The 27,101-nt window shown below is 44.5% G+C and overlaps 1 protein-coding gene across 3 annotated transcripts in view; it reads right to left on the bottom strand.

Moving 5' to 3' along the window:
- The window catches only part of RHOT1 (ras homolog family member T1), a 1,470,459-nt gene that overhangs the window by 967,166 nt on the left and 476,192 nt on the right, over positions 1-27,101 (bottom strand). For all 3 annotated transcript variants that reach the window (XM_044068049.1, XM_044068050.1, XM_044068051.1), the window contains exon 9: positions 10,428-10,526. In XM_044068049.1, coding sequence (XP_043923984.1) covers positions 10,428-10,526 — 99 coding nt within the window. The remainder of the gene's footprint in view (positions 1-10,427; positions 10,527-27,101) is intronic.

Here is a 27,101-nt window from a genome sequence, read left to right as displayed (position 1 = left end):
GTACTTTCTCAAAAGCTGATGCCGGCTCAGTGGCTCCAGACCTATCCAAGGAAGAGACATCCACAGGATCCTCAATCGATGAGGAGTCTCGCAGCATACCGGACTCCGAAAGGGTCTTGGTAGCGGCCTGTGAATCCACAGAAGCGGACATCAGGGGCTGCGAAAGTGCCTCACTGAGGACCGGTGAACTGATGACTAGCTTAACTGAAGCGTCGTTGGCAGCTTTGGACCTGTGCGGTCTGTTTTTATCTTTATGTATTTTTGGAAGATCTGCTGTCGGATGGCTTTCCGAAGCCATATCGGAATTAAGAGGACTGACAGCGAAACTATCTACCTACAATAAGGGCCTGAAAATCTCAGTGTGGTATTTGCTTTCCACAGGCGAAACAATTATTAACTTTTTCTGACATAGGTTAGAGCAAAAAAAGGATCCCCAATGAGGTACTTAGCTTTAGAAGACTTCAACTTCAATTTCGGAAACGAAAGACTCTGGTAGCAGCCGACCGGCACTTGTGCAAACTGCTTCTGCTTCGGGCTCCTCAGCAAATAAGACTGATGTAGTGGCGTCAGCTGCCTTCATTTATAACACTGACAACTTGACGTCAGTCCTGGAGCAACAGCAACTGACACAGAAATACTAAGCCAATACTAAGCCTCTCGTATTTGAGCAGACTGAGGGCTACCCTGGCAGGGATAACCAAAATGCGATGTCTGCAACAGTGAAACACGAAGAACATCTATATTGACAGCCAAAATTAAACGCCATGGTATCTCCAGGTATGAACAGCAGTATTGTCCCCTTCTAAAAAAAAAAAAAAAAAAACGTGCTCTTACTCCATAAATATTATTCATAACAGAACATACATTCTCTTATATATGTTTAAGTCAGAATTGATTTTATGTTTTGTACTCATTCACAGGATGCACCATTTTCATGTTCTCGATTTATTTTACCTTAGAATTGTTACATGCTTTTTATGCTTTGTATCTTTAAGTGCCACCATACTTAATTATTCTAACTAGTAAAAGACTGTTATATAAAGGATTCAGTTATCAGTGGCATTTGTTCTGATGAAGTCTCTTGCAGCTCGAGACGAAAGCGCTTAAACCTTTCATATGTTTTATGGTTAATAAACAGTTTTACTTGCCTTCGGATTTTGGATTTTTTTGGATACTACTGGCATTTGTATTGGATGTAGCACAGTAATGTGGGGTCAGTTACTTGCTCAGGATGGCTTTTTGTTTTCTGATATTCTTGGCTAAGCCATCTTTTAGACACACTGCTTTTTGCTTTACATTTGTTGTGTTAAAATGTATCAGTACTGCACCCTGCTGAAATGAAAATGAGTGCACATATATTATTCTAACTGAATTAAATGTATGTTTTAATAGAGGATACTGGGACAGCAATGACTAACCAAGCTAGCTTGTTTTGAGAAAAATAAGGGAAATGTAAATGAGCTGTTAAAGCCATTAAAATGGTACCCCAAAGTGCTGAATAGGACTGGAAACACTAGGTCTGGAAAACAAACTTTGATTATTAGATCAGTAAAAAGAGGAGAAGCTCCAGGAACGGCTATAAACATTTAGATGTGTATTGCAGCAGTCTCTGCTAAATTCCTGTCTCAGTTTCAAAGGTGAACGCTGAGAACTCAGGTGACAAGGGGAAGCCATTCGGCCAGCGCTCTTGGAAATTATATTTTAGATATTACAAAGAGAAATCTCAAGGAGGAGTATTCTGTTTTGGGGAACCTGACTAGAAAGACCCTCACCCACACCATCTTGCCTTGGGGTAGTAAGTAACTTAACTAGGGAACAGTAATTCTTTTGGATTAGTTCAGGAATATAGTGAAGCTTAGTTTAGATGATATTTTTCTTTGTCTGAGTCTGTCCATCAAGGTTCTTTTCAATAGTTCCGGTGATCTGAACTGTGTGATTTACTGTGAATATATATTCAATATTTTTATGCTCTTCTTATATTTTTAAATATTTTTACTGCGGCTGGTCACTGTAGAAAGTATCTAACCTTTTATTTCATTTGGTGACAGACTGTGGGCCACAACAGAAAGTTTAGCGGTCTTGGTCAACTATCATTTGTATTAGTATTAATAATGCACTGTATAATTGGACACCCTTCATAACAGCTTTACAGTAACTGACTTGTGGCAGCAAATCTACCTTATAGTCTGGGCAAAGCTGGTAGAGCGTGTAATCTGTGCCAGCCTTTCCCAGGTGGGTGTGTAAAAAATTAAATCTTAAAAGTGTGTGCATCAGCTACCTGGGTTCACAGAAAGTGTGCAGAAGGACTTGGCTTGGACACTCGGTCGAGGATTTAACCCTACTGCTGTACCAGTACGGAGTCTTATTGGGGACCAGGTGGGAGACAGATAGAGACATCCAGACCCTGGGCTGAGTGGGTTCCCTGTGTGCCCTTAACAGAAACTGTACTTGATGCAGGGAGGTCTGCATCTTGAAATACTAAGTGCATCCATTTGCATTCCAAGTGCACGTCCCTCTCCAGTGTCAGTGGTGAGGATTCGGGCTCCTTTATTACAAGCCCAGCATGGAGACGTTACATATTGGTGGCAGTGGTGGGCATCGCAACCAGAAAAGTTACATCATCTGGCAACATCTTCTCAACCGTTGCATCTGATGCAATGCACTAACTACACATAAAACATTACCTTGCATAACTATTCACACACTTTGTATCTTTCCACATATGGAGCACTTGCTTTTTGAGCAACTGCAAATGGTGCCTATTTGATCTGCAAAGCACTTTTCTTCTGTCTTTCCCTACACACACTTGTTTACTATATATCCTTCATAATTATACACTTTTCTTCCACCTGATATCTGCTGACTTTTGACACCATTGACATTAAGATAGTGTTATTGTAGATTTGCAATCACAGACTTTAATAGACATGTCTGTGCAAGTACAGGGTGCGTCCATTAAAGACTATGAACACATCCGACTCTAAGCCCAACCTGATGTTACCAGAAACTCATTACACTTTTTGGAACATGATTTAAAAAATGTTTAAAAAACTTTTTATTAAATGACCCAAAAATACAACTGGCATGGCAGAAAGTGCATCATAGCACTTAAGCTTCCATACGCAGAGATGCACATGCAATATATGGAAAAAGTTAGTTATGTACTCACCATAACGATCGATGTATGTGGTCCATCTCACCTACATTCCTTACTCACGGGTTCGGAGCTGAGAATTGGCTCAGACTCGGCCAAATTTCTCTAGCACGAAGTCTCTAATTGGCTGGGCTAACCCGGTACCCAAGATGCAGCTCGCCCTAGCCCCAGATCTTGTTTGCAATCATACCAATCATAACCCATACTCAATCAACACTGGAAGAAATTGCAGCCAGATAAGGGAAAAAATTCACTGACCTTGAAGGGTCCCACAGAGCCAATATTCCTCCAAATCCTCTAGGAAGGGGGCAGGTGGGAATGTAGGCGAGATGGACCACATACATCGATCGTTATGGTGAGTACATAACTGATGTTATGTGGTCCTATCTCACCTACATTCCTTACTCACGGGACAGTGTCCCCAGCACCTCTATCCTGGGAGGCTCATAGGAAGATACTCCTGAGAATCGTGGAACCAAAGGAAGCCCGGCCCCTAGAAGCCACGTCCAGCTTGTAATGAGTAATAAAAGTGTTGGGAGAGGCCCAAGTGGCTGCAGCACAAATATCATCCAAGGAAAGCCTAGCATGGAAAGCTATTGATGTAGACATAGCCCTGGTAGAATGAGCCATGACGGGAAAGGGTAAAGTTCTGCCCGCTGACAAGTAGATGAATGAAATACAATCTTTGATCCATTTAGAAATTGTGCACTTGGAAATAGGACAACCTGCCCTGTTTTCTGAAAAGGACACAAACAGTTGATCAGATTTCCTAACATGCTTAGTCCTATGCAAATAAAATCTCAGTTGTCTGTGCACATCCAACTGATGAAACCTGAACTCTGCTTTATTGGAAAAGTTCGGAAAGAACACTGGTAGCTCAATAGATTGATGGAGATTGACAGTGGATGACACCTTCAGAAGGAAGGAAGGGTTAAGCCTCAGGGAAACTCCGTCCTTATGAAAGATCAAATACGGAGGTTTAATGGACAAAGCTTTAAGTTCTGATACCCTCCTGGCTGATGTAATGGCTATCAGAAAGGCAGTCTTCCAAGATAAGAATTTTAAGTCACAAGTGGCAGCCGGTTCAAAGGGGTGGTGACGTAATAGCTTGTAGCACAAAGTTCAGGTCCCATGGCAGTACAGGTTCTGAAACAGGGGGACAAAGTAACCAAGCGCCTTTTAGAAAGGCTTTACAGAGTTTGTGGCCAATAAGACAGGGCTCGTAAGATGTGTGAAAATTGGAAATTGCAGCCAACTGTACTTCAATGGTAGCGGGCGTGGAGCCCTGACGGAGCAACATGGCTAAAAAATCTAAGACCGACGGAATTGGAGCTGTGAAGGGGTCCAAACCTTGGGCCTGAGCCCAAATAGAGAATCTCCTCCATTTGCTGGAATAAATCTTCCTGGTAGAAGACTTATGAGAAGAAGACAAGATGTGCACCACTTCAGGTGAAAAGGAATGTCTGACTAGCGACGGAAGTGGAGCAGCCAGGCTGTCAACCTGAGAGTTCGCAGGGATGGATGAAGTTGCCCTGACATATGAATCAGGAGGTCCGGCACTGGGTCCAGAGTCCACGGACCGTCCAGTGCGTACCGTTGAAGAAAGGGAAACCATACTTGTCGAGACCAGTGTGGAGCAATACGGATCATCCTGCTTCCCAAGGATATGGCTTTCTGTATCACTCTTGGTAACAGAGGAAACGGAGGGAAAGCGTAGACCAGACCGGGAGGCCAATCGTGAGCTAGAGCGTCCCTGGGTAACTCCCCCTGTGTGGGGATCAGAGTGAAGTACTTGCTGCATTTGGCATTGAGGGGGCTGGTGAAGAGATCACAGCAAGGCTGACCCCACCTTTTGAAGATCTGAACTGCCACCCGGTTGTTCAGGGACCACTCGTGAGGCATCAGAATAGCTCTGCTTAGCCTGTCCGCTATCACACTGGACTTCCCCGGAATGTGCGTTGCCACTAGAAACCATTGGGAAGACACTGCCATACTCGCATGGCCTCTCTGCAGAGGGGATAAGATTTGGTTCCCCCCTGCTTGTTCAGGTACCACACTACAGACATGTTGTCCGAGTGAATTGCAATCGTTCTCAGAGGTAGAGAGTCTTGGAGTGCTCGCAACACCAGAAACACCGCTCTCATCTCCAGAACATTGATGTGCAAGTGTACCTCATGATCTTGCCAGGTGCTTTGGACCGTCCTGCCTAGATAATGCCCCCCACCCCATCTGGGAAGCGTCCGTGGTCACTGGAGACATAGGAATCAAGCTCCTTCCTCTGTCCAGATTGGAGGAGCATAGCCACCAGAGGAGGTCCTGTTTGCATCGTTCCGTGAGAAGTATCAAGTGGGAAAGAGGAAGCTTCTGAAAGGACCACTGAACCGACAGGAGCCACTGTAGGATCCGCATGTGTAACCTGGCCAGAGGTACCAGCATGATGGTGGAGGCCATGGATCCCAAGAGCTGAAGAACTAACCTGGCCTGAACTTTTCTGAGGGGCAACAGTGCGTGGATCTGAGACTGCAACGCTCTTATCCTGTCCTGTGGCAAAAAGGCGCGCATTTGAACAGAGTCTAGCTCTGCGCCTATAAAAACAACACGCTGTGAGGGTTGCAAGGCAGACTTTTCCCAGTTCAAAGTAATTCCTAGATGTTGGCAAAGTGAGATGGTCATCTCCCTGGCGTGAACGAGCAGATGCCTGGTGGGGGCAGCAAAAAGCCAGTCGTCCAGATACGGAAACACCTGGAATCCTAGACGTCTCAGGTGAGCAGTCACCACTGCCAAACACTTGGTAAACACCCTGGGGGCTGTGATGAGACCAAAGGGCAGGGCACGAAACTGGAAGTGACTGGCTCCTAGCCAGAAGCGTAAATGACTCCTGGATGCCTTCTCCATTTTGATGTGGTAGTAGGCATCCTTGAGATTGATGGAGCACATCCATACTCCTTTCTCCAGCAGTGGAAAAATGGACTGAAGTGTGACCATCCAGAACTTCAACTTCAGAACGTAGTGATTCAGTCGACTGAGGTCCAGAATGGGTCTCAGTTCCCCTGTTCTTTTCAGCACCAAAAAGAGTCGTAAGTTCCTGATCTGACTTGGTCTGAGGGGACTGGTTGGATGACTCCTTTTTCTAGCAGCTTTGCAACATCTAGTGCTGCTTGATCCCATTGACTGGGTGGGACATCCGGGATCCTTCTGACTGGGGGGTGTAGACGCAAAGGGAATAGTGTAACCTCCGGTAACTATTCGAAGCACCCAACGATCCTGGGTGGTTTTCCCAGGCTTCCGGATGCAACGAAATTTGGCCCCAGACTGGCTCCGGAGTAGCACAGTTGGGCAACGCCTCTGGAACGCTGGAAGGAAGAACCGCGAAAGGAATCTCCCGAGTTGCGGGGGCCTCCTCTGCCTCTAGGACGGTGTCTTCCAAAATAACCCCCCCCCCCTCTGCCTCTGGAGGGGGACTCACCTTGAGCTGCGAGAAAGGACCTCAGACTTTTTGAACCACATTTTCCCTCCGCTCTGAGCCTTGGGATAAGGCCTAGAAGGGAGAGAAAAATGGGCCCCTACGGCAGATAGGGTATTTCCCTCCTGCTCGCATCTGGTGAGGGTGTCTTTCACTTTGGGTCCGAAGAGAGAGGACCCATCAAAGGGGCGGGGCGTCAGTGAAGGAAGACTTAAAGGCCTCCGCGAAATGACACAGGCGCATCCAGGCTTGCCTTCTAAGAGCTACGCCTGAGCTAGCTGCCCTACTCGCCCCTTCGGCTGCATAAGATATGAGCCTCATAGACAAGTTGACAATGGAACCTAGGGTAGACAACTGGGAGTTAACAGTCTGTGCTACCGCCTCAGGCATGTTACCCATCAGAGTATCTCCTAGCTCCTTCAGGAGATCTCTTTGGAGCAGAGTGAAATGACAGAGGTAATTCAACGACCGTAAGGTAAAGGTCGCCGAAGAAAGGGTACGCTTCCCATACCGGTCCATACTCCTGGACTCCTTGTTAGGAGGATGGACTGAAGAAGAAGCCTCTGCAATGTCCTGCTGAGTGGCTGCCGCCACCACAAAGTCATCTACCGAAACCCCTTTGGTAAGGAACTCTTTGCCCGGGTGAGCAGACAGAAACTTGTTTGGATGTCTGGGCACCGGTTCCATGGAATCAGGGTTCTCCCACACCCTTCGACAAATCAAGTCCAGGAGTTCTTTGAAGGGTGGAGACACCTAGGAGGCGGAGGGTTGAGCTCCAAAGGCCTTGAGGAATACAGACTCCTCAGAGGGGGTCTTGGAAGGCCAGTCGCCTCTTTGCCTCAAAATCTCCAGGATGTCGAAGGACGACTTGGGTGACCCCTCTGACTCCTCGAGGTCAGTATCGGAAGTGAGGGACTCGTCCTGGGAGTCTATGTGCTTCCTCTTGCACAACTTCTTTCTAGGGGGCTCCTTAAGCACTGACTGAGGGGCCCTCAGAAAGTAGGGGACCACTCAAGGGGATATCCCCAGACCTTCAGGCTCTGCCATCCAAGGATAGGAGGGGCGTCAGAGGCTCTAGCCGGGGTGTAAGGGGACAGAGTGACCGATCCAGGTGATGTAACTGATGATCTGGCCAGTGCGCTCCTCATGGCCTCGAAGGCAGGTCCCCCCGAATCAGAGGACCAACCTGTCCCCGAGACCACGACCAGAGTCGGGATTCCCCGAGCCAAAGCACCGAGAGGGAGGCTTGGAACAGACAGTAGTCCCGAGGTATCCCCCTCGGGTCCAACTGAGGAAACCAGAGTACGGAAACCAGTGGACGGAACCGAACTGGTTGGAGCCAACGCCGGCTCCGATAAACTCACATGGGGTATCGGAGCCGACACAAGAACATCACTCGGCGCGGAGCACTCTGGCTCCGACAACACATGGGTGCTCGGAGGAGGAATCACAGGTACCAGAATAGGGACTGGCTCCGGAGCCGACTGGGTTGGAGCCAAGAACAGTTTTGCTAACACCGGCGACTGCAGGAGCCTCTGGACCACCCTATCCACATCCAAATCAGACAGCCTAGAGGATTTGGAGGAAATAGGAGATCGGGATCTCCTACCCGGAGACACATGCCTGACACTGGGTGACTGGCTCCGAATATGCTCCAATAATATCGGAGCCGAGGTAGACTCCAGCACCACCGATACCTCCTGCGGCCCCGAGGACAATGGAGGCGAGGAGGTACTATCCCCTATCGAGACAGTCTCCTGCGGCCCCGAGGACAATGGAGCCGAGGAGACAGTAACCACTTTTTTAACTTTCTCCGGGGGCTCCGAGGAAGCAGACTGAGCCGGAGATCTCTTCTTGGCCTTGGAAGGCTTAGATTTAGGACTGGAAGAAGAAGACGAATCTAAGGACTCCTCAAAAGAGGGCTTAATCAGGCCCTTCAAAATCAGTTTATTTTTTCTTTCCTGCAGTACCCTCGTGCTAAAAGCGTGGCAGAAACTGCAGGACTACTGCAGGTGAATAGCACCAAGACAATACACACAGATGGCATGGCCATCCGTAATTATCATTTTGTAGCCACATTTAGTAAATTTTTTAAACCTTGCGGGTTTATGCTCCTTCTGCTCTTTAGACATGGTAAAAAATAACAGCACACTGTCAACTGACAAAGACACAAGAGAAAGGCGAGAAAAGTCAACACCACTAACGGCCAAGGAACTCTAAATCAAACGTTTCTTGGAGTAGCAGGGAAAGACGAGAACAAATCCAACTACAGTTTTAACACCAGAAATATAACATAGGAGAGGACTAGGTCCTCTAACTTAAACGGGCCTAGCCCGCAAAACAAAGGGATACCACAAACACACAATCTCACTAACACTCACAATGAAACTTAGACAAGGAGAAAACTAGCTATTAAAATAGCTTTTGTAAGATAACAGACAGCTAAAATACTTCGAAAAATATTTGAAAGGGTACTTAGCCACAGCCAAGCGAGACTATGTCCTAACTCTACGAGCGGCAACGAGATCTGGGGCTAGGGCGAGGTGCATCTTGGGATACCGGGTTAGCCCAGCCAATTAGAGACTTCGTGCTAGAGAAATTTGGCCGAGTCGGAGCTGGAACCCGTGAGTAAGGAATGTAGGCGAGATAGGACCACAACTTCACAACGTTTTGTAATATGAAATACAAGCTGCGGTGCTCTTATGGACATTTTCAAACATCCTGCAAACTATATGCCAGATGTAGCAGGATGGAATTTATGGTTGGTTTCAGAATAGCCACATATAACCAAGACAACACAATGGAAAAATGTTAGCACAAACTGTACTTTTGTTTCTGAAAACAAATTTGCAAAGCATTACATCTATAATTTGCAGAGCATAAAGCAGTACAGCTCATTTAGAACCTGAACTTAATGCTATGCATAAATCATACTGAAGTCTGGACTGGACCGACGATGTAGTCTCATCTTCACAAAATTTTAAGAGCAGTGTTCAAATCACTTAGTTCTTTAAGTTACTTATTACTTAGTATGCCTCTTACAACCATGGAGACCTCCCTCAAACTTGGGTATTAATCACAGTATTCACTTATTCAGACTGAGGTCCAATAAACTAATAAGAGCTCTTACTAACTTCACATTCATCTGAGGTGGATCCTGTGTTACTCAGGCCATCCTTGATGTTCATTCATCCAGGAGGAGATGCACAAAGCACATACACACCTTCGCTCATAGGAAAGGCAATCTGTGAGATCCAATCCATATTGTAACACTTGCTTCGCAGTTCCACAAACTGTAGTTGTAAGCTGAAAGTTTCTCCTTTTAAGATTTACCAGCTTTCTTCCATGGAAGAGACAGGAGCTTTCCTACTACAGCATGCACAGGTCAGATGCCACACTTCTGCACTATTATCTCAAGAGCAGCCACTTGCCTCAAAATCCTCATTTGCAATTCACCTTCATAACTCAAAGGCAGTTATAAACTTTTAATTAAGCTTTGCAAATAGGTAATTAAGAAATCATCCTTAGGAAAACCCTTGCAATAATTACGTTTCACCTTCCAATACATATCAAGTAAAATTAAAAGTGACAGCTAATCCCAGAAGGCCTGATCAACATGCCAAAAAGAGAACTATTCACATTTACACTTAAATGGTAGACATGTCACTGCAGACATCTGTGTTCATAGTACTAACAGCAAATTTAATTTTCCAAAATGTGAAAAGTACTGGACCAAACATCCTCAAACTGCTACCTTTCACATATATTGTTTCAGAGAAAAGAAATTCTGGGAAAAAGTCAGTTGCCTACCTGAAAAAGGTTAATTTCTGCATCATTAAGAATTCCATCATTATCCTGGTCTGAAATCCTAAAAATGCGTGTCAGAGCCTTTACGCAGGCAGGTTTCATCTAAACAGATCAGAGATTGAGTAAAGGTTAGCACAGTGTGTTCATTTTTTTCTTTTGGGTAAAAAAAAACAAAAGTCTTAAGATGAAAGTTAACAGTGACAATAGAATAAGACATTCACAGGTTTAGAAAACATTAACATACTTTAATATCCTAAAAATTCAGTGAGGGAGATTTGAAATAAACTACACACACACAAAGCATGATGAACTTGCAGTTTATTTCATTTGTATAGGTGCATAGGTATATACTAGGCCAACAACCACCAGGGACTTTATAAGCCTAGCACTCCCCTGGTAAAATGCATTTTAATTTTTTTTTTTTGGGGGGGTATGTTAGTTAAAAGGTTGCTAAAAAGTTATGTGGGGGATATGTCAATTAGGGAATGTTTGCTGTCAGCCTCTGTCTCCAAGACATGCGAGCCAGCTCACGGACGAATTTACAATTTCCTATCCAATGGTCAAGGTTACATCTGAATAGGGTTAGGTACAGACTCTGCTTCACATGGATGTGGACCCTATTCAGGAGCATGAGGATCCTTTTGCTCACATATCTGTTGCCAGCATGTTCTATTTATGTTGCAAGCAGAGTTCAAATCCCTGGATCTAGTGTTTTTGGTGCTGCTCATTCTGTCGATGTGCAAAAGCTCATCAGGGCTATATTGAAGGATGTTTTATATGCAAAGCACAGACCACCTCTCAACAACCTGTAGGACAGAGAGACAGGGCTCTAATGAGATCTGTACAGGACAGTGCGTCAATACCCTGGATTCTCTCAGTGAGGAACCTCTATGGGCATGGCAACTGTTGCATGTGGCTAGTAAGGTACATGTCAAAGGGGGCATTGCACTCAATAATGGGTCTGATAAGGGATCAGTAGAGTGGTACTATAACGTTCTTGGACATGGATGTCATACCCTTACTTATAAGGTGGGCGACATGGAATGATTTTCTTACTACCTTGGCTACGAGTTGGTCAAAGGCAGACTATAGTCTACATATGTTTTCAGACTTCCAATTACCAGGTCAACGCTTAGGGGTATCTTATAAATGGAATAATTTGCCTGGGTAGACATTTTCCCAAAAGGCACTGTAATGCACCTCTTTGCATTGAGTTTTAATATGTGGCTTGGGCACCAGTCATTTGTCTGTATTAGACCATCTTGCAGGATGTTAATGTTGTGAGGGAATTTAGGACAGCTTCCAATTTACAATAGTCTGTGCACTTGAGACGGACATTCACATTTGCTTTGACCTCCCAGAAGTAGATGCCAAACAGGTGTGGGCTTAAGCACATAGCCCTGTAGTACTACACTGGTGACCTGCCTCTTGAGGTGGTCTCACCAATCCTGACTTCTTGGGTCCTGTAAGCCAGCTGAGCTGGCAATGCAGCAAATTGGTAGGGATTTATGCCTAGTTCAGGGAGTCTGTTCACAATACCAGAGTGGGGTATTGTGTCAAATGCCTTAGCCAGGTCTAAGTAGGTGGTACGCACAATTTTCCTTTCATCTGTTTCCTTGGTTACCTTCTCAGAGTCTACCAGGTTAAGGAGGCATGACCCTCCTTTGACAAAATCAAACTGGAATGGGTCCAGTGTCTGTAGGGGTTGCCATTGTCTTTGTTGATCATTTCCATGAGAATTCATTCCATGGCTTTGCATATTAAACTAGCCCAACTATAGTTTCTGGGGTCGGTTGATGGTCCTCCACCTTTATGAAGGGGGAATAAAGTACAGTTTTGTACCTACCATAAATGTAGATGTCCGAACAGGATAGCATCTGCAGTCATAACAAATGGGTTGTCCTGTCGTCAGGCAGCCCTTCGGTCGGCCGGATTCCAAAGTCTGGGTCTGGCCTCGGCTGGTGTCGCACTTCACCCGACGTCATCTCTGCTGGTCTTCGGGTATAAAGGCATCAGCCGATGCCATTTTCCTCAGTGTTTCTTGCCCCAGATGCCAGTTGCCTTCTTGGAAAACTAAATTTTGGGTAAACGGCAATGTTTCCAAAAAAAAGGTAGGCAAACACAAAAAATAAGCATGTATGTACATATATACAAACAAATACACCATAAGAGATCCCCCCCAGCTAGCTATTAGGAGGGTAAATACCCTAGGAATACCACAGAGGGGAAGGAGGGTGGGCAATCCTGACTGCAGATGCTATCCTGTTCGGACATCTACATTTATGGTAGGTACAAAACTGTACTATGTCCTTCAAGGATGCATCTGCAGTCATAACAAATGGGTAGAATACCATAGCCAAACTAGGGGAGGAGGAAGAAGAATTATGGTGCAGTTAGGATCCCTTGCAATACAGCAGTGGCAAACCCTGCTCGGGATCTAGAGTATAGAGGTAAGTTATAATGCTTGGCAAATGTATGCACGGAGGTCCAAGTAGCCGCCTCAATGTCCTTAGTTGCCACTCCTCGTAAGAAAGCTGTGGTAGTGGCTGTAGCCCTTGTAGAGTGAGGTCTTATGTTCTGTGGAATTGGCTTTCCATGGTAGGAGTAACAGAATCTGATGCAATTTCCTATCCACTTGGAGATCGTCTGTTTGGAAATTGCTTTTCCTTCCCTCCCTGTTGCATAGGCTACTAGAAGCTGGTCAGTTTTTCTATTGTCCTTGGTTCTGTCCAGGTAGTAGCGCAACTGTCTATGTACATCCAAGGTATGCAGCAGTCTTTCCCCCCTGTTCTGTGGATTGGGAAAGAAGGTAGGTAGGTGGATTGCCTGGTTTAGAGACACTCTGGATACCACCTTAGGCATAAATGTAGGATTAGTTCTCATGGATACTCTATCTTGATGGAAGATTAGGAAGGGTTGTACTGCCATTAAGGCCTGTAGTTCCGAAACCCTTCTTGCTGAAGTAATTGCCAGTAGGAAAGCAGTTTTCCAGGATAGGTGTTGAAGATCTGCTGTTGCTGCTGGTTCAAATGGAGGGAGTGTCAATTTTTCTAGCACAAAGTTCAAGTCCCATGCTGGTAATGGTGGTTTCCTAGGAGGTTTTACATTCTTGATTCCTCTGAGGAACTGCCTGAGTAGAGGATGTGAGAAGACAGGGGATCAAGCTGTATTCTGCAGAAATAGCTGATGCATGTATCTTGATGGAGGAATAGGACAGGCCTGTATGGAGAAGCTCTGCCAAATACTCCAGGATGTTGGCAATATCTATCTTTGACACATCTTTTCCTCTTTCAGTGCTCCAAATGACAAACCTTTTCCATTTCCCTGCATAGTTCCTTCTTGTAGAAGGTCTGCGGGCCTCTAGGATAATGTCTTTAACCCTTTGGGATAAATCTGGGTTAGTTGCTGTTATGTAATGTTCCAGACAGTTAGTTGCAGAGTTTTTAGATTTGGATGCATGATGTTGTAGTCGTTCTGAGTTAACATCAAAGGCATCAGGGGTAGTGTCCACGTTCTCCTCCGTGACATGCTCCTCAGCAATGGATACCAGTGTTGTCTTGGCCAATTTGGAGCTATCAGAATTATCCTTGGACGCTCCTCTTTGATTTTCAGTAGTATCTTGTGCATCAAAGGAAGAGGTGGGAATGCATATGCTGTCAGGCCTTTCCAACTGAAGGATAGAGAGTCCACCTTCCATGCAAGTGGGTGGTATGTCCTTGTGCAGAATTTCTTGAGCTGGTGATTGAGTGGGGATGCGAATAGGTCTATTTGTGGCATTCCCCATTTCTGTGTGATGGCCTTGAAGATGTCCGGGTGTAGCATCCATTCGTGAGCATCCGAGGTAGTTCTGCTTAACATGTCTGCTAGGATGTTTTCTTTTCCCGGTACAAATATTGCCTGTAACTGAATGTTGTAGCTCAGAGCCATATTCCATTGGTCCAGAGTCATTCGGCATAGGGGGTATGAATGAGTGCCTCCCTGTTTGTTGATGTACCACATGACTGTGGTGTTGTCTGTCCTGATCATCAAATGGCCTTCTCTGAGGAATGGTCTGAAATTCTGGATTGCTAGTTTTACTGCCAGCATTTCTTTTTGATTTATGTGCAGGTGCAGTTGATCTGGGGTCCATAATCCTTGTATGCTTTTGTCCAGCATGTGGGCCCCCCAACCTAGGTCTGAGGCGTCCGTTGTGATGGTTTGGCTTGCTTGAAAGTTGTGGAAGGGCAAGCCTGGGTTTGACTGGCATGCTTGAGCCCACCATAGGAACTCTTGTTTCAGGCATGGGATTAGTGGTATTTCGGTTTCTAAGCTGTGCCTGTGTTGAGACCATAAATTCTTTAGGTACCACTGTAGTTTTCTCATATGCAATCTGGCATGGGGGACCAGGATTATGCATGATGCCATGAAGCCCAAGGCCTGCAGTACTTTCCTTGCTGTTAGTTTGTTCTGCTTTGTTAATGCCAAGAAGTAATGAGGGAGTTGTTCTTGTTTTTCTGCAGTTAGGAATGCCATCTGTTTTACTGTGTCCAATTCTGCACCCAAGAATGTTTTTGTTTGGGATGGTATTAGTCTTGACTTTTTTAAATTGACTGTGTATCCCAGAGCTTGTAGTAAGCAAATGACTCTCTAAGTCTTTTGTCAGCTTGCTTTTGTTGTCCGCTTGTATCAGGCAGTCGTCCAGGTATGGATAAATTTGGATTCCCTGGAGCCTGCAATGAGCGATTACTGATGCCAGGCATTTTGTGAATACTCTGGGCGCAGTAGATAAGCCAAAGGGCAATGCTGAGAATTGATAATGCTCTGATCCTGCAAGAAATCTGAGGTTATCTTCTGCAATTTGGTCGTATGGGGACGTGCAGGTATGCCTCCTTGAGATCTAGAGTTACCAGCCAACACTCCTTGCCCAGCATGGGAAGAAGTTGCTGTAGGGTCAGCATTTTGAATTTTGGGACAATGATGAATGTGTTTAAGGCGGACAGGTCGAGAATAGGTCTACAACTTTTCTCTTTTCTTGGTACTAGGAAGAGTCTGGAGTAGAATCCTTTGCCCTGTTCTGTTGGTGGTACTCGTTCCACAGCACTCATCTTTGTTAATTGAGCTATCTGCTTTAGAGCTTCTGTTTTCTGATTTGGAGGCAGGTTTGGCATTCCTCTTTTTACTGGTAAGGTGTGGAAGTGAAACCTGTAGCCTTGGTCTATAGTTTGCAAAATCCACTTGTCTTTTGTGATATAGTGCCAATTTTTTGAAAATAAGGCTAACTTTCCGCCTAAGGGTGCTGCTATTTGTTCCCTGGTAGGCGGTGTCAGAGCCAAGTCACTGTGATTGTCCTGTTGCAGTGGCAGTGGTTGTGTCTGTGCCTCGCTGGTTATTGCCTTGCCACTGGCGTCCTCTGTAGGCACCTCCTCTGGATTGATTTCTGCCTCTGGAGCGTCTATTCCTGCCTCTCTGAGGTTTAGAGGAGTCTGGAAAGGACCAATTTTTGGAAGGCCAGTTCCTGCTAAACCTTGGGGGCTGAACCTGTAAGAAATCTTTAACTGTTTGTACAGATTTTGCCTTCTCTTCCATTTTCTTCATTACTTGCTGAGCAGGAGAACCAAATAGACTGGCCTTATCCATAGGAGCATCTAACAGCTTTGCTTTAACATGATCCGGCAAGACCTGTTCTTTCAACCATGCATGCCTTCTTATAACTGTGCCAGTCATGGCTGATCTAAATGAAGCCTCCAGTGCATCATAGCCACATTTTAAAGAATGGTTACTAACCTGCTGAATGTTATTCACCATTTCTAAAACATATTTCTTATCGAAGGAGTCATCAGGACAGTTTCTTAGTTAACTGATCAAGCATAAACTCTTGGTATTGGATCATATGAAACTGACAGTTCAAAGCTCTAGCTGAGAGAGTAGCAGAGGTGTAAACTTTTTTACCCCATCTCTCTAAGGACCTGGATTCCCTTTCAGAAGGGAGAGGGTTTTTTGCTGAGGTGGAAGCTACTGCCTTAGGGCCCTGGGAGACAGTCTCAGGATCTGCAAGTGGGGCCTTGTATAGGTGGTGATGAGTGTCCGGTACCCTGTAAAACCTATCTGGTTTGGCAGGGGCTGGAGGTAAAGTATCAGGAGCAGTGCAAACATCATTAAATGCATCATCCACAACAGGCAGAACTGGAGGTATAGTTAAGGGCCTATGTTGCGGTAAGTGTAGAAAGGTCCTAAGCCTTTTTCTTGAATCTGAGAAATCTTGTCCCTGCCATTGGAATTGCTCTCTCATGGCATGTAAGGTTTCCCCAAAGGAAAATTCCTCTGGTGGAGAGGCAGATGGAATAGATTCTTCAGCATCGGAATCCTCATAAGTAGAGAAAGGAGCCTCTGGATGGTCTGTAATGTCTGAATCATCAGAAGAATCATCTGAGGACACTGGCTCTGGGGGCTCTGCTCTAGGTCTCTTTTCTGGAGGCTGAGAGGCCCTGTCTGGGTGAGATTGGGATCTCCTTATTAAAGAGATGAGATCCTCTGCCAGAGTAAGCATTTGAGAACTGGAACTGGGCCTGTGTGAGGGGGGCTTAACAGGCACTGATTTAGCAGTTTTGGCTGCTTTAGCCCTGGCAAAGGCCTTAATAGACATGGCTGCAGAAGGCCTAGCAGCACCACGTGCTGGGGTAGAGACATCCAAAGGGATGGTGTCTGATAATTCTATAGGAACCACATTAGAAGGCAAAACTTCAGAGGCCGATTCAACTAGGGTAGCAGGGGCCTCGGTAGTAGTCATGGATTCGGCTGAAGATTGACCCGTTTGCTCGGTTTCGGCCGAAACCGAGACACTCGCGGTTTGCTTAACCGTGGTTTCGGCCAAAACCGCGGACTGCGAGTGTCGGTCTTTTTCTTTGCGTTTTTTAACAATTTGAGAAGTCGGAGGATCCGACGGCATAATGTACGCAAAATCTGAGCCAAAAAACTGTTCAGCAAACTCCGACCGACGCCTAAGCGTTCGTCGGTTGAAGGAAGCACAGGCTAAACAGGCTGCTATGTCGTGGTCTGGGCCTAAACAAGGTAAGCAGTAAGAGTGGAAATCTTTATGAGGTATTTGTTTCCCACAAGTTAAACAGTTATTTACTTTTTCTGACATCGCCTGAGGCAAGAAAGAGTCCCCAAAGAGTCCCCAACGGGGTACTTAGCTTTTTAGAAGTCTTCGAAGTAGTATTCGGTAGTAGTAATCTCTGGATCTGACCGACCGGCACTTGCGAACAGCTTCTGCTTCAGGCGCCACGCGGCAAGAAAGACTGAGGAAAATGGCGTCGGCTGATGCCTTTATACCCGAAGACCAGCAGAGATGACTTCGGGTGAAGTGCGACACCAGCCGAGGCCAGACCCAGACTTTGGAATCTGGCTGACCGAAGGGCTGCCTGACGACAGGACAACCCATTTGTTATGACTGCAGATGTATCCTTGAAGGACATCCATTGCTGTCCACCATTCACTTGGCACATTGTCCTGTTTTGAGGCTGAAGTTGAAAAGCAACTCAAGTGGTCCTGATAAATCATAGTGCAGGCAATTTAGCAGACAACCTGGGATCTTGCTGGGTCCCACTAAGGCAGTGTTTTCAGCTTTAGTGACCACCACTATGACCTTTTCAGAGTCCTTGCTGATAGTTTGGGGGGTATGCTGGTAGGGATTTCACAAGGGGTGGCAGGAGGTAGTGGGATAAAGTTTGACCTGAATTTGTCAGTCAGCAGGTTCACTAGGTCACTCTGCTTAGTGAAGGTGGAACTATTTACTACTAAATCAGTACATACTGTTTCACGTCATCTTTGAGGTTTCAGACATAGCCTTAGAAAGCCTTGTGGTGGTCTTTAGCCTGAAAAGTTCTTGACCTCATAACTGGCCTTGTTAGATTTAATCAGTCGTCTTAGTTTCCTGTTTAGTTTTATTAGTGAGCTCTTGTCATTATGAGTCGCTCTTTCTGACTCTGGCCATGATGTTATTTTTCTTCTTTTATATATACCCTGTTGAGATTAGGATATTTATTGCTTTAGAACAGTTTCTAACAGATTTTGCTAGGAATTCCAAGTTGATTTTTATTTTGCATGACAGAGCATTGTGAGGATGTGACATGGGTTGGCAGTTGGGGATGCAGCACACTTAGATATTGGTAAGAACAAGGTCCAGTATGTTTTAACCCCTGGTTGACCCACACACCAACTGATCAAGGGTATTTGTGTTAAGGTCCAAGAAACTTAGCATCTGCAAGTTGATGGGAGTGTATGTTTCCCAGTCTACAGAGGGGTAATTAAAGTCTCCCATGAGCGGGGTGTATGTTTGGATGGAGAGCACCTCTTGTAGGTCTAAATAAGAGTTGTGGAATTCTTCATACACAGATGGGGATCTATAGCTTGCTAAGATACAGTAAGGTACTATCTAAGATGATTTGCATGTGGATGAACTTCAGGGTATCATCGTGTTTAACCAAGCTTGATGTAAACTTGTTGCTAATGTAGATCAAGACACCTCCACCTTTATTCCCAGTCTGTGTATGATAGTCTAAATGTGTGGAAATCACTGCCGTCTAGACTGATGGGGCACTTTCTGTGATTTTAAACCATATAGTGGTAGCAGCATACATGGCTATATTTCTCCAGAGTGAGGACAGCTTGTAGGGTGTGAAGTTTATTGTTAAGGCTCAGTGGCTCCTAGCACTGAGCAGTAACACCTTTAAGTTTCTTTGGGTTTTACTTGCTATATCAATAGGCTTATTATTCTGGCATTGCCTAAAAAAGGCAGTGGGGGGGGGGGGTGGCAAGGTGCTGGCCATTGTTGGCAAGGCAACATGGTCTGCTGACCATGTCCTCCCAGGCTGACCGATATTGAATCCCCCCCTTGACTGACACCAGAAACTAAGCAAATTGTTAGTCATTTTTTGTTCATACTGTGGCATCATCCTTGGTGAAAGCAGAATGCTACTCAGTGCAAGGCACATATCAGTATAAGACACATATTCAAGAGAGGTCCAAAATGTCTGTTCAGATAAACCAAACAGGTATGTCTCGGGTCATTTATGCTATAATCTTTTTAGTTATATTTGTTTTCCAGGGTAGAGCACTGATCTCCATGGACCTTTTTTAGTCTCTGCCAGGCAGCTGTGTCCAGTTGACAGACTTGCTCAGAGTTGCTCAGTTAGGCAATAGAGGCTGAGGGAATCAAACCTTGCACCACAGTAAACAGCTTCTTAATGGCTCCTTAATCCTCTACATCAACTGCCAGCTATGAGAGAATCATACTGGTACCTGTGGTGCAATGACTTCGGTGTGTGTTTAACTTGGCAGATCCTGGCTCCAGATAAGCAACTGACCATAATCTTTTCCTTGTCCAGTTTGGTAAGTGGGGCATCTGTGTATCATGGAAGAGAGTCCCCTAGGACAAGAGTCCTGGGTAAATTGTCTGCTAGCCTTATGGGGCTTTGATTTTCGGGGTCCATCAGGTATAGGCTTATTCGGTGTTTGGTATTACTTTTGGTGTTTGTTTTAGAGATTGCTGAGGATAAGCATTGTTTATAGGTTTAGCAGGTCTTTGAGGTTTAGAGAATGCGTTTTAGTGTCTCAGCATAAGATGCTTTATGTGCATGGACACTGTGTGGTGGATACAGTTTATATTCTTGACCTCCTTTGCTTGTATGCAAGATTTTTGCCTCCAAGAAAATTCCGAATATACATCTCTCACATACTGTGCATGTTTTTTAAGGATTAAAAGGTTGCCACTGAACACAAGACAACTGCTACATTGTCTCAGGATGCCCATATTTACCAAGCCAACTGATGAGACATTTGGAAAATGCATAGCCATGCTGACTGCACCTCTATTAGGGTGGGTGGGCTATTCGGGTTTGAGGACTGGATTTTACACAGGTCCTCTAGAGTGGTCTCTAAGGTTAGGGACTAGAGCTGAATACAAGTAGGATATGGTATTAGATAGTGCTAGGGCATGGTATTAGTGCTATCAGATGTGCAGGCTAGCTGCTCTGAGGTTGACTTTGTACAATGAATCACTAAACTGCAGGTTACAGTTGTGGTGCTGGTCTGTCTCTGTCTTTTTCTTTGCATTTTTTAGGTATTCCGGTAGTTAGATTGCTAACAGACGACATTTCTGGATAGTTAAATCTTGAGCCAAAATATTTAGAAGCAAAAATATACAGACGTTTAATCCTGCGTTGATTAAATTTAGCACAAAACTGACAGCAAGGCATGTTGTGGTCAGGGCCTAGACAAGGAATACAGTACAAATGAAAATCCTTATGAGGTATTTGCTTCCCACAAGTAATGCAATTATTAACTTTTACTGGCATCGGTAAGGAGCAAGAAAAAGTTTCCACAACGGGGTACTTAGCTTTTAGTTGGACTTCGGTTCTGAAACTTGAAAATGAAAATTTCAGGAGTCGGCCGACTGGCACTTGCGAACTGCTTCTGCCTCTGGCACCGCGCGGCAAGAAAGACTGATGTAATGGCGTCGGCTGCATGTTTTATACCCCTGACGACCTGACGTCATGGAAGAAGGGAAAGCAACAGACGTAGGACCCAAGACTTTGTTAATCAGGCAGACTGAGGGCAACCTGCCAGCAGATTACCCAAATGTAATGACTGCAACAGTGAAACACGAGGACCATCTGCAGGTTACAGTTGTGGTGCTAGTTTTATATGTTAACTTCTGTGTTTCTCAACTCAGACCAGGCCACCACCTACAGATAGATGGAATACCCCAACTTCAAACTAGCTAGACAAGGCAATTTCAGTAGACGGAATAGCAAGAGTTTGAGCAAATGCATTAATTTCAGCCTTAAATTAGGTAAACACTAAGTACATCAGACTGAAGACTATTAAAAGCCTATCCCAATAACTCAGGGTCATACTCAAACCCTGTACCCTCACAGTCTGTGAGGTAAAGACCTTAACTATTATGGTTAACCCACACCCATACAGATAAATGCACAAATAAAACATGAAACCAGTAGTTGCTCACTAAAACAGCTTCTGGAAATGTGAATTTTAAATACAAATACGGAGCTTGTGCCTGCATGACATGTAATGCAAGGAAATCATTTCAGAGCACAGGCACGGGCAGCAATTACTGCTGAACTATGTGGAATTAGCCAACAGCCTCTCAAACACAGCACATTTATACAGCCACTTAAAAACAAAGGAAATTGTAGAATCCCTTTAGCAGAGCCAAAATTGCAGGAATACAAGTACCAAGAAAAATACAAAGTAGCAACTTAGCAACACTGCCAGTAAAGTTCTCAAAAGTGCAGTTCTCAGCAATCAGCAAACAGTACAATATCAGGGGGTACTACAAGATGCTAATAAATCAAGAAACTGACCAAGTTTAAAAAGTGCTCACATTTACTGCTACACATTTGCTTCTCACAACTATTCTCCACCCTAATTATTTAAGTAACACCCTCAAAACCTTGACAGCAACAATGTTAATAAATGACTGTAAGGTATGATCCCGCATCACACCAGTGAAGTCGGGTTACTTATCAGACTCTAAAATCTAGCCACTTGTGTTTCAGCTAATTACATCAAGTTAAATATTTCATTAAACACAAAACAAATACAAGTAAAGCAACACTGTATCCCCAGCCTATATGATATTTTAAAATTGCACAATTAAGGCTTCTATACATAACACAAGCAGAAGATAAGTCAAGGGGAATTGATGACGAAACAAGGGAAGTTCAATCAGTATGGCGATACTAGGATTTTGGATGCAGGTCCTTAAGGAGAATAATTACAACCATACAAATTACTATATTCATAAAGCAGCAAAGTATTCTAAGAACTAAGCAAACGTGGGGAAGGAGAAAGACGATTTTACCAATACAGGCAACTGCAAGTGTGGCTATAAAACTAGGCAATCACTGTACCGTTAGGCAGAACATCCATGGAATCCGTTACACAACGGGGATTTCTGCTTGCATATTTTTTCCAAGAATTTGGAATTGGGGTAGCAAGAGATTATTGAATGAACGCAACATTAAATTCTATGGCGTTAAAATAGTAATGCAACACAACTGCATTCTGTGGCTTTAACATTTTCTGGATAGCGATACAGTTGCATTTTCCCTTGCTTTTTGATTGAAACAATTGTACATGTGCTAATATTTAAAGACTCAGTACTTGGTTTCGTTGATATCCCCTCAAAGACATTTGAACAAGAGTAGTCTTCCTAACAAATATTAAAAATAAAAAAACGGAGCAGGCAGATGGATGCTAAACTGAACTAAGACACTAATCAAGATAAAAAGTTAGAGCTTTCATTTAAACAATGTTAAACTTCATCAGACAGCTTTACAAAATACTATTTGCACTTAATTTTGAAAGCCTGCCAATACCCAACAGAACCGGATGTCACATCTAAATGCCATCAGAATTTAAAGATGCAAAGACACCCCCTTTTTTTTTTAAAACAAACCTAAAAATACCAATGCATAATTACTAATAAAAATGTATTAAATACATTATACATACTAAATATAATACAATACATGCTTTCACCCTGTGATCATACTAAACTACTTCAACTTCACAAAATACACACACACACACACACACACACACATTATATATATATATATATATATATATATATATATATATATATATATATATATATATATATACACACACACACACACACACACAAGGTAGTAATGCATGTCTAAAATAATAAATAATCATAATAATTCCAATGGTAATACACATTTTTAATAGTTTGCTGGTTTGTTGCTTTGATTTGGTTCCTAATAAATATCTCAGTGAATTTCAATTTACCATATTGTTGATTTTATGATTTCTTAAATCAGTTGTGGAGTTACATTAACGTGGCAGCCGATTCATTTAGTGCAGCTCTGGCAGCTGTCAATGTACCTAAACATGATGATTTCAGTTGGCATCCCAGGTACAGCTTTGAAAGATTATGGAAAGACATCCTTTAAAATCAGTTCAACAGACTATGACAGAATCAGTGAATGATTTTCTCAAGACTTTGGGAAATTTGTTTAAAAAGAAGTGAATATACTTTGTGCTAAGTTTTCATTACAATAGTATCATGAAAGAATAATTGTGTAAAATCTTACCATAACCATAGATGTCCTTCTCTTCCATATTGCAGTATTCTTACTGTGGGATTTCTCGCCTCAGGCAACCCAACGTTGGCTCCTATACAAAAGCTTAAGCCTGGCTGCTGTAGGTGCATGGGACATCACACATAGGGCCATAAACCAGGGACCTTAAATGTGACGTCTGCACATACAGACCTCAGAACTTGACGGCCAGACAGACCGTCTTAAGAGAGGAATAAGTGATTGTCAGCTAGAAGAGTCAAGTGTCATATATGCTGGCTAGTTGCTCTTGGTTAAGGATAGAGCTTCCTAAAAGCTAGGAGCTAGGTTAGTAGTCCAATGTAATGCAGGGGGAAGCTGGGAGGGATGGAATACTGCAACATGGAAGAGAAGGACATCTATGGTTATGGTAAGATTTTACACAAGTATTCTATGCCCTTCTATTCCTATGTTGCACTATTCTTACTGTGGGAGAGTACCACAGCTAGTTAGAGATAAGGGTGGAGGTAGAGGTGGGAGATTCCAGAAACCCATGCAGGACTGTCCTAGCAAAGCCTGCCTGGCTCTGGAGACTTGATCTAGTTTGTAGTGCTTGGTGAAGGCGTGGATAGTGGACCAGGTGGCAGCTTCTAAAATGAAAGTTGTGTCCAGCCCTTTGAGGAAGGCTTTGGAAGTAGCCATACCTCTGGTGGAATGAGCTCTCAACCTCCTGGGGTAAAGGTTTGCCACGGTGTGAGCATCAGAAATGAATGGATTTTCTGATCCATCCTGAGATAGTTTGCTTGGAAACTGCCTTGCCCATAGCCCTGGGGTGGAAGGAGACAAAAAATTGTTCAGATTTTCTGAAGAGTTTAGTATTGTCTAGGCAAGTTGTTTGTGCACATCCAGGGAATGGTGTTAGGTGGAGAGGGGAAGAAGATAGGCAGGTGAATAGATTGATTTAAGGACAGCTTGTTTACCACTTTAGGCATGAAGGAAGGGTTAGTGCGCAAGGTCACCCTGTCATTGTGGAAGACAGTGTAAGGGGGGGGGGGGCAGGCCATGAGTGCCTGCAACTCTGACACTCTCCTGGCAGAAGTAATGGAGACCAACAGTACATTTTTCTCATGTACAGAGTTGTAAAGTAGCACTGCTAGCCAGTTCAAAGGGGTCTGTTAGTTTCTCCAGAACAAAGTTTAGATCCCAAGGTGGCGGGATGGGTTTTCTAGGAGGTCTGATGTGTAAGACCCCTCTCAGGAAAAGTTTAACATCTAGCCTGAATAGTAAAGGGGGTCTAGAGGCAGGCAGGCATATAGAGATGTACATTCACTGAGGAGTACAAAAGGCCATCCTTAATGAGTTCACACATATGCAAGGAGTAGGGAAGGGTCTGCCTGGCTGGGGTCCCTGTCTTTACGTAGAGAAATCTAAGTATGATTTTCTAGTAGCAGGCTTCCTGGCCTCCCTCAGGACTGTAAGCACATCTTCTGAATAGTGGTGTCTAAAAGGGATTAAAAGTTTATCACCCAGAGTGTTAGTGCTAACATCTGTAGGTGAGGATAGATTAGGGTTCCCATTTGTTGTGTGAGCAGGTCCACCTTGTGGGATAACTTGTGGTGACTGCCCTTGGCTAAAGAGTGAAGTAGGAGGAACCAGTGCTGCTTTGGCCAGTAGAGGTCGCCAACAAGATTTTTGGTTTGTCCTTCCTGATTTTCAGTAGGACCTTTTGAATTAGTGGGAAGGGGGGGAAGGCATAAATAAATAGTCCCCTCCAAGGAATGCTGAAGGCATCTACTCTCCAGGCTAGTGGGGAGTGATCCTTAGTGCACAAATTGATCAATTGTCTGTTCTGGGGGGGAGGCAAACAGAGCCACTTGAAGAGTGCCCCACCGGTGGACAACGTCTAGAAAGGTTTCCCTGTTCAGCATCCACTCGTGCTGTAGAGAAGATGTTCTACTTAGATCATCTGCCTGTTTGTTGTCCTGAGAGTGCATGTAAGAGGCCTGCAGGGACAGGTTGTGCCTGGAGGTGATTTCCCAGAATTGTAGGGTTATTCTGCAAAGGAGGCAGGCTTTGGTTCCTTCCTTGTTTGTTGAGGTACCATATATGACTGTGGTGTTGTCTGTGAATATTAGAAGGGGTCCCAGGTGGAGGGTAGGAAGAATAGCCTCCAGGGCTAGGAGAACTGCAGTCACCTGACATTGATATGTTTCTTTTGAATGTCAGGACTCCACATTTCCTGAACTCTGAAGTCCTTGCAGGTGGCACCCCACCCTAGATCTGAAGCATCTGTGTGGATGAACTGGTTTGGGGAGGGCATTTAGAGAGGCATTCCTGGGTTGTGACGAGTTTGTTGAATCCACCTTGGCTCTGATTTGAGACGGGGCAGAAGGGGATTTGCTTCTCTAAAGGGTGTAGGTGTTACGACCACACGTTCTTTAGGTACCATTGGAACTCCCGCATATGCAACCTTGCCAAGGGAAGCATGGGAATGGTGGCTGCCATAAGCCCCAGTAGTTGCAGAAATTGTCTTGCAGAAATCTGGGATTCCAGTAAAAGGTTTTGAAAGTGAGTGGAGAGGGAGTGGACCTTTTCCTGTGGGAGAAAGGCCCACATTAGATCTGTCCTGATCCTGTAGTCCAGAAAAATGTTGCCTTGTTGAGGGAGCAAAGAGGATTTGTTTAAACTGTGGGTGAAGCCCAGGTTTTGAAGAAGGGTGGTGGTGAACCTGAGGTGGTCTCAGACTGGTTTCTGTCTCTGCTAGAAGGAGAATATCGTCTAGTAGGGGTAGAGTTGTATACCTTGGGCCCTGCAGTAAGCAATGGCTGGGGCTAGACATTTTGTGAATACTCTGGGTGCTGTAGACAAACCAAAGGGCAAGGCTGTAAACTGAAAATGAGAGCAAGGTCCAGAAAAACAGACATTTTCTGTTGGAGGGTTTTATGGGGATATGAAGGAAAGCCTCCTTTAGATCCAATAAAGGTCTGATCTGGGAGAAGAGGGAGTAGAGTTGGGAGGGAGAGCATTTTGAAAGAGGGCACTTCCAGAAATAGGTTCAGGAAAGATAGATCCAGTATAGCTCTCCAAGGACCATCCTTTTTGGGGACCAGAAAGTGTCTTGAGTAAAATCCGTTTCCTTCCTGCCTGGCAGGAACAGGTTCTATTGCTCCTAGTTTTTGGAGGTTTGACGAATTTGTGGCAGGAGGTGGATTTGTTTTTTGGGGAGAAGGGATTGGGCTTTTCCCTCCAGGAAAGAAAGTATCCATTTTGGAAGATACTCAGTACCCACTGATCTGAAGTGATGGTTTTCCAGATGGGTAAACAGTGGGATAGGTGGACTGATGAAGGCAGATGGGCAAGGCAGTCATGCATTGTTGGGTGGATTTCTATCCTGAAAGGACCGTCTAGGACTCTGTTGAGAGGTGGCAGGTCTGGAGAAGATCTGCCTTCTGGTTCCCCTCCTATGCCTGGAGGATGAAGTGGTGGCAGAGGAAGGGGTTCTCCTGACAAATTAGGTTTTGGCAGAGTAGTTCCTTAATACTTTGGAAGAGGGGACACAAGCAAGTGCTTGATACCCTGAAGTTCCTTC

Source organism: Protopterus annectens, chromosome 4.part0 (genome assembly GCF_019279795.1).
Source record: "Protopterus annectens isolate FY-2018-M chromosome 4.part0, PAN1.0, whole genome shotgun sequence".
Taxonomy (NCBI): domain Eukaryota; kingdom Metazoa; phylum Chordata; order Ceratodontiformes; family Protopteridae; genus Protopterus; species Protopterus annectens.
This window is presented reverse-complemented; position numbering and strand designations above follow the sequence as displayed.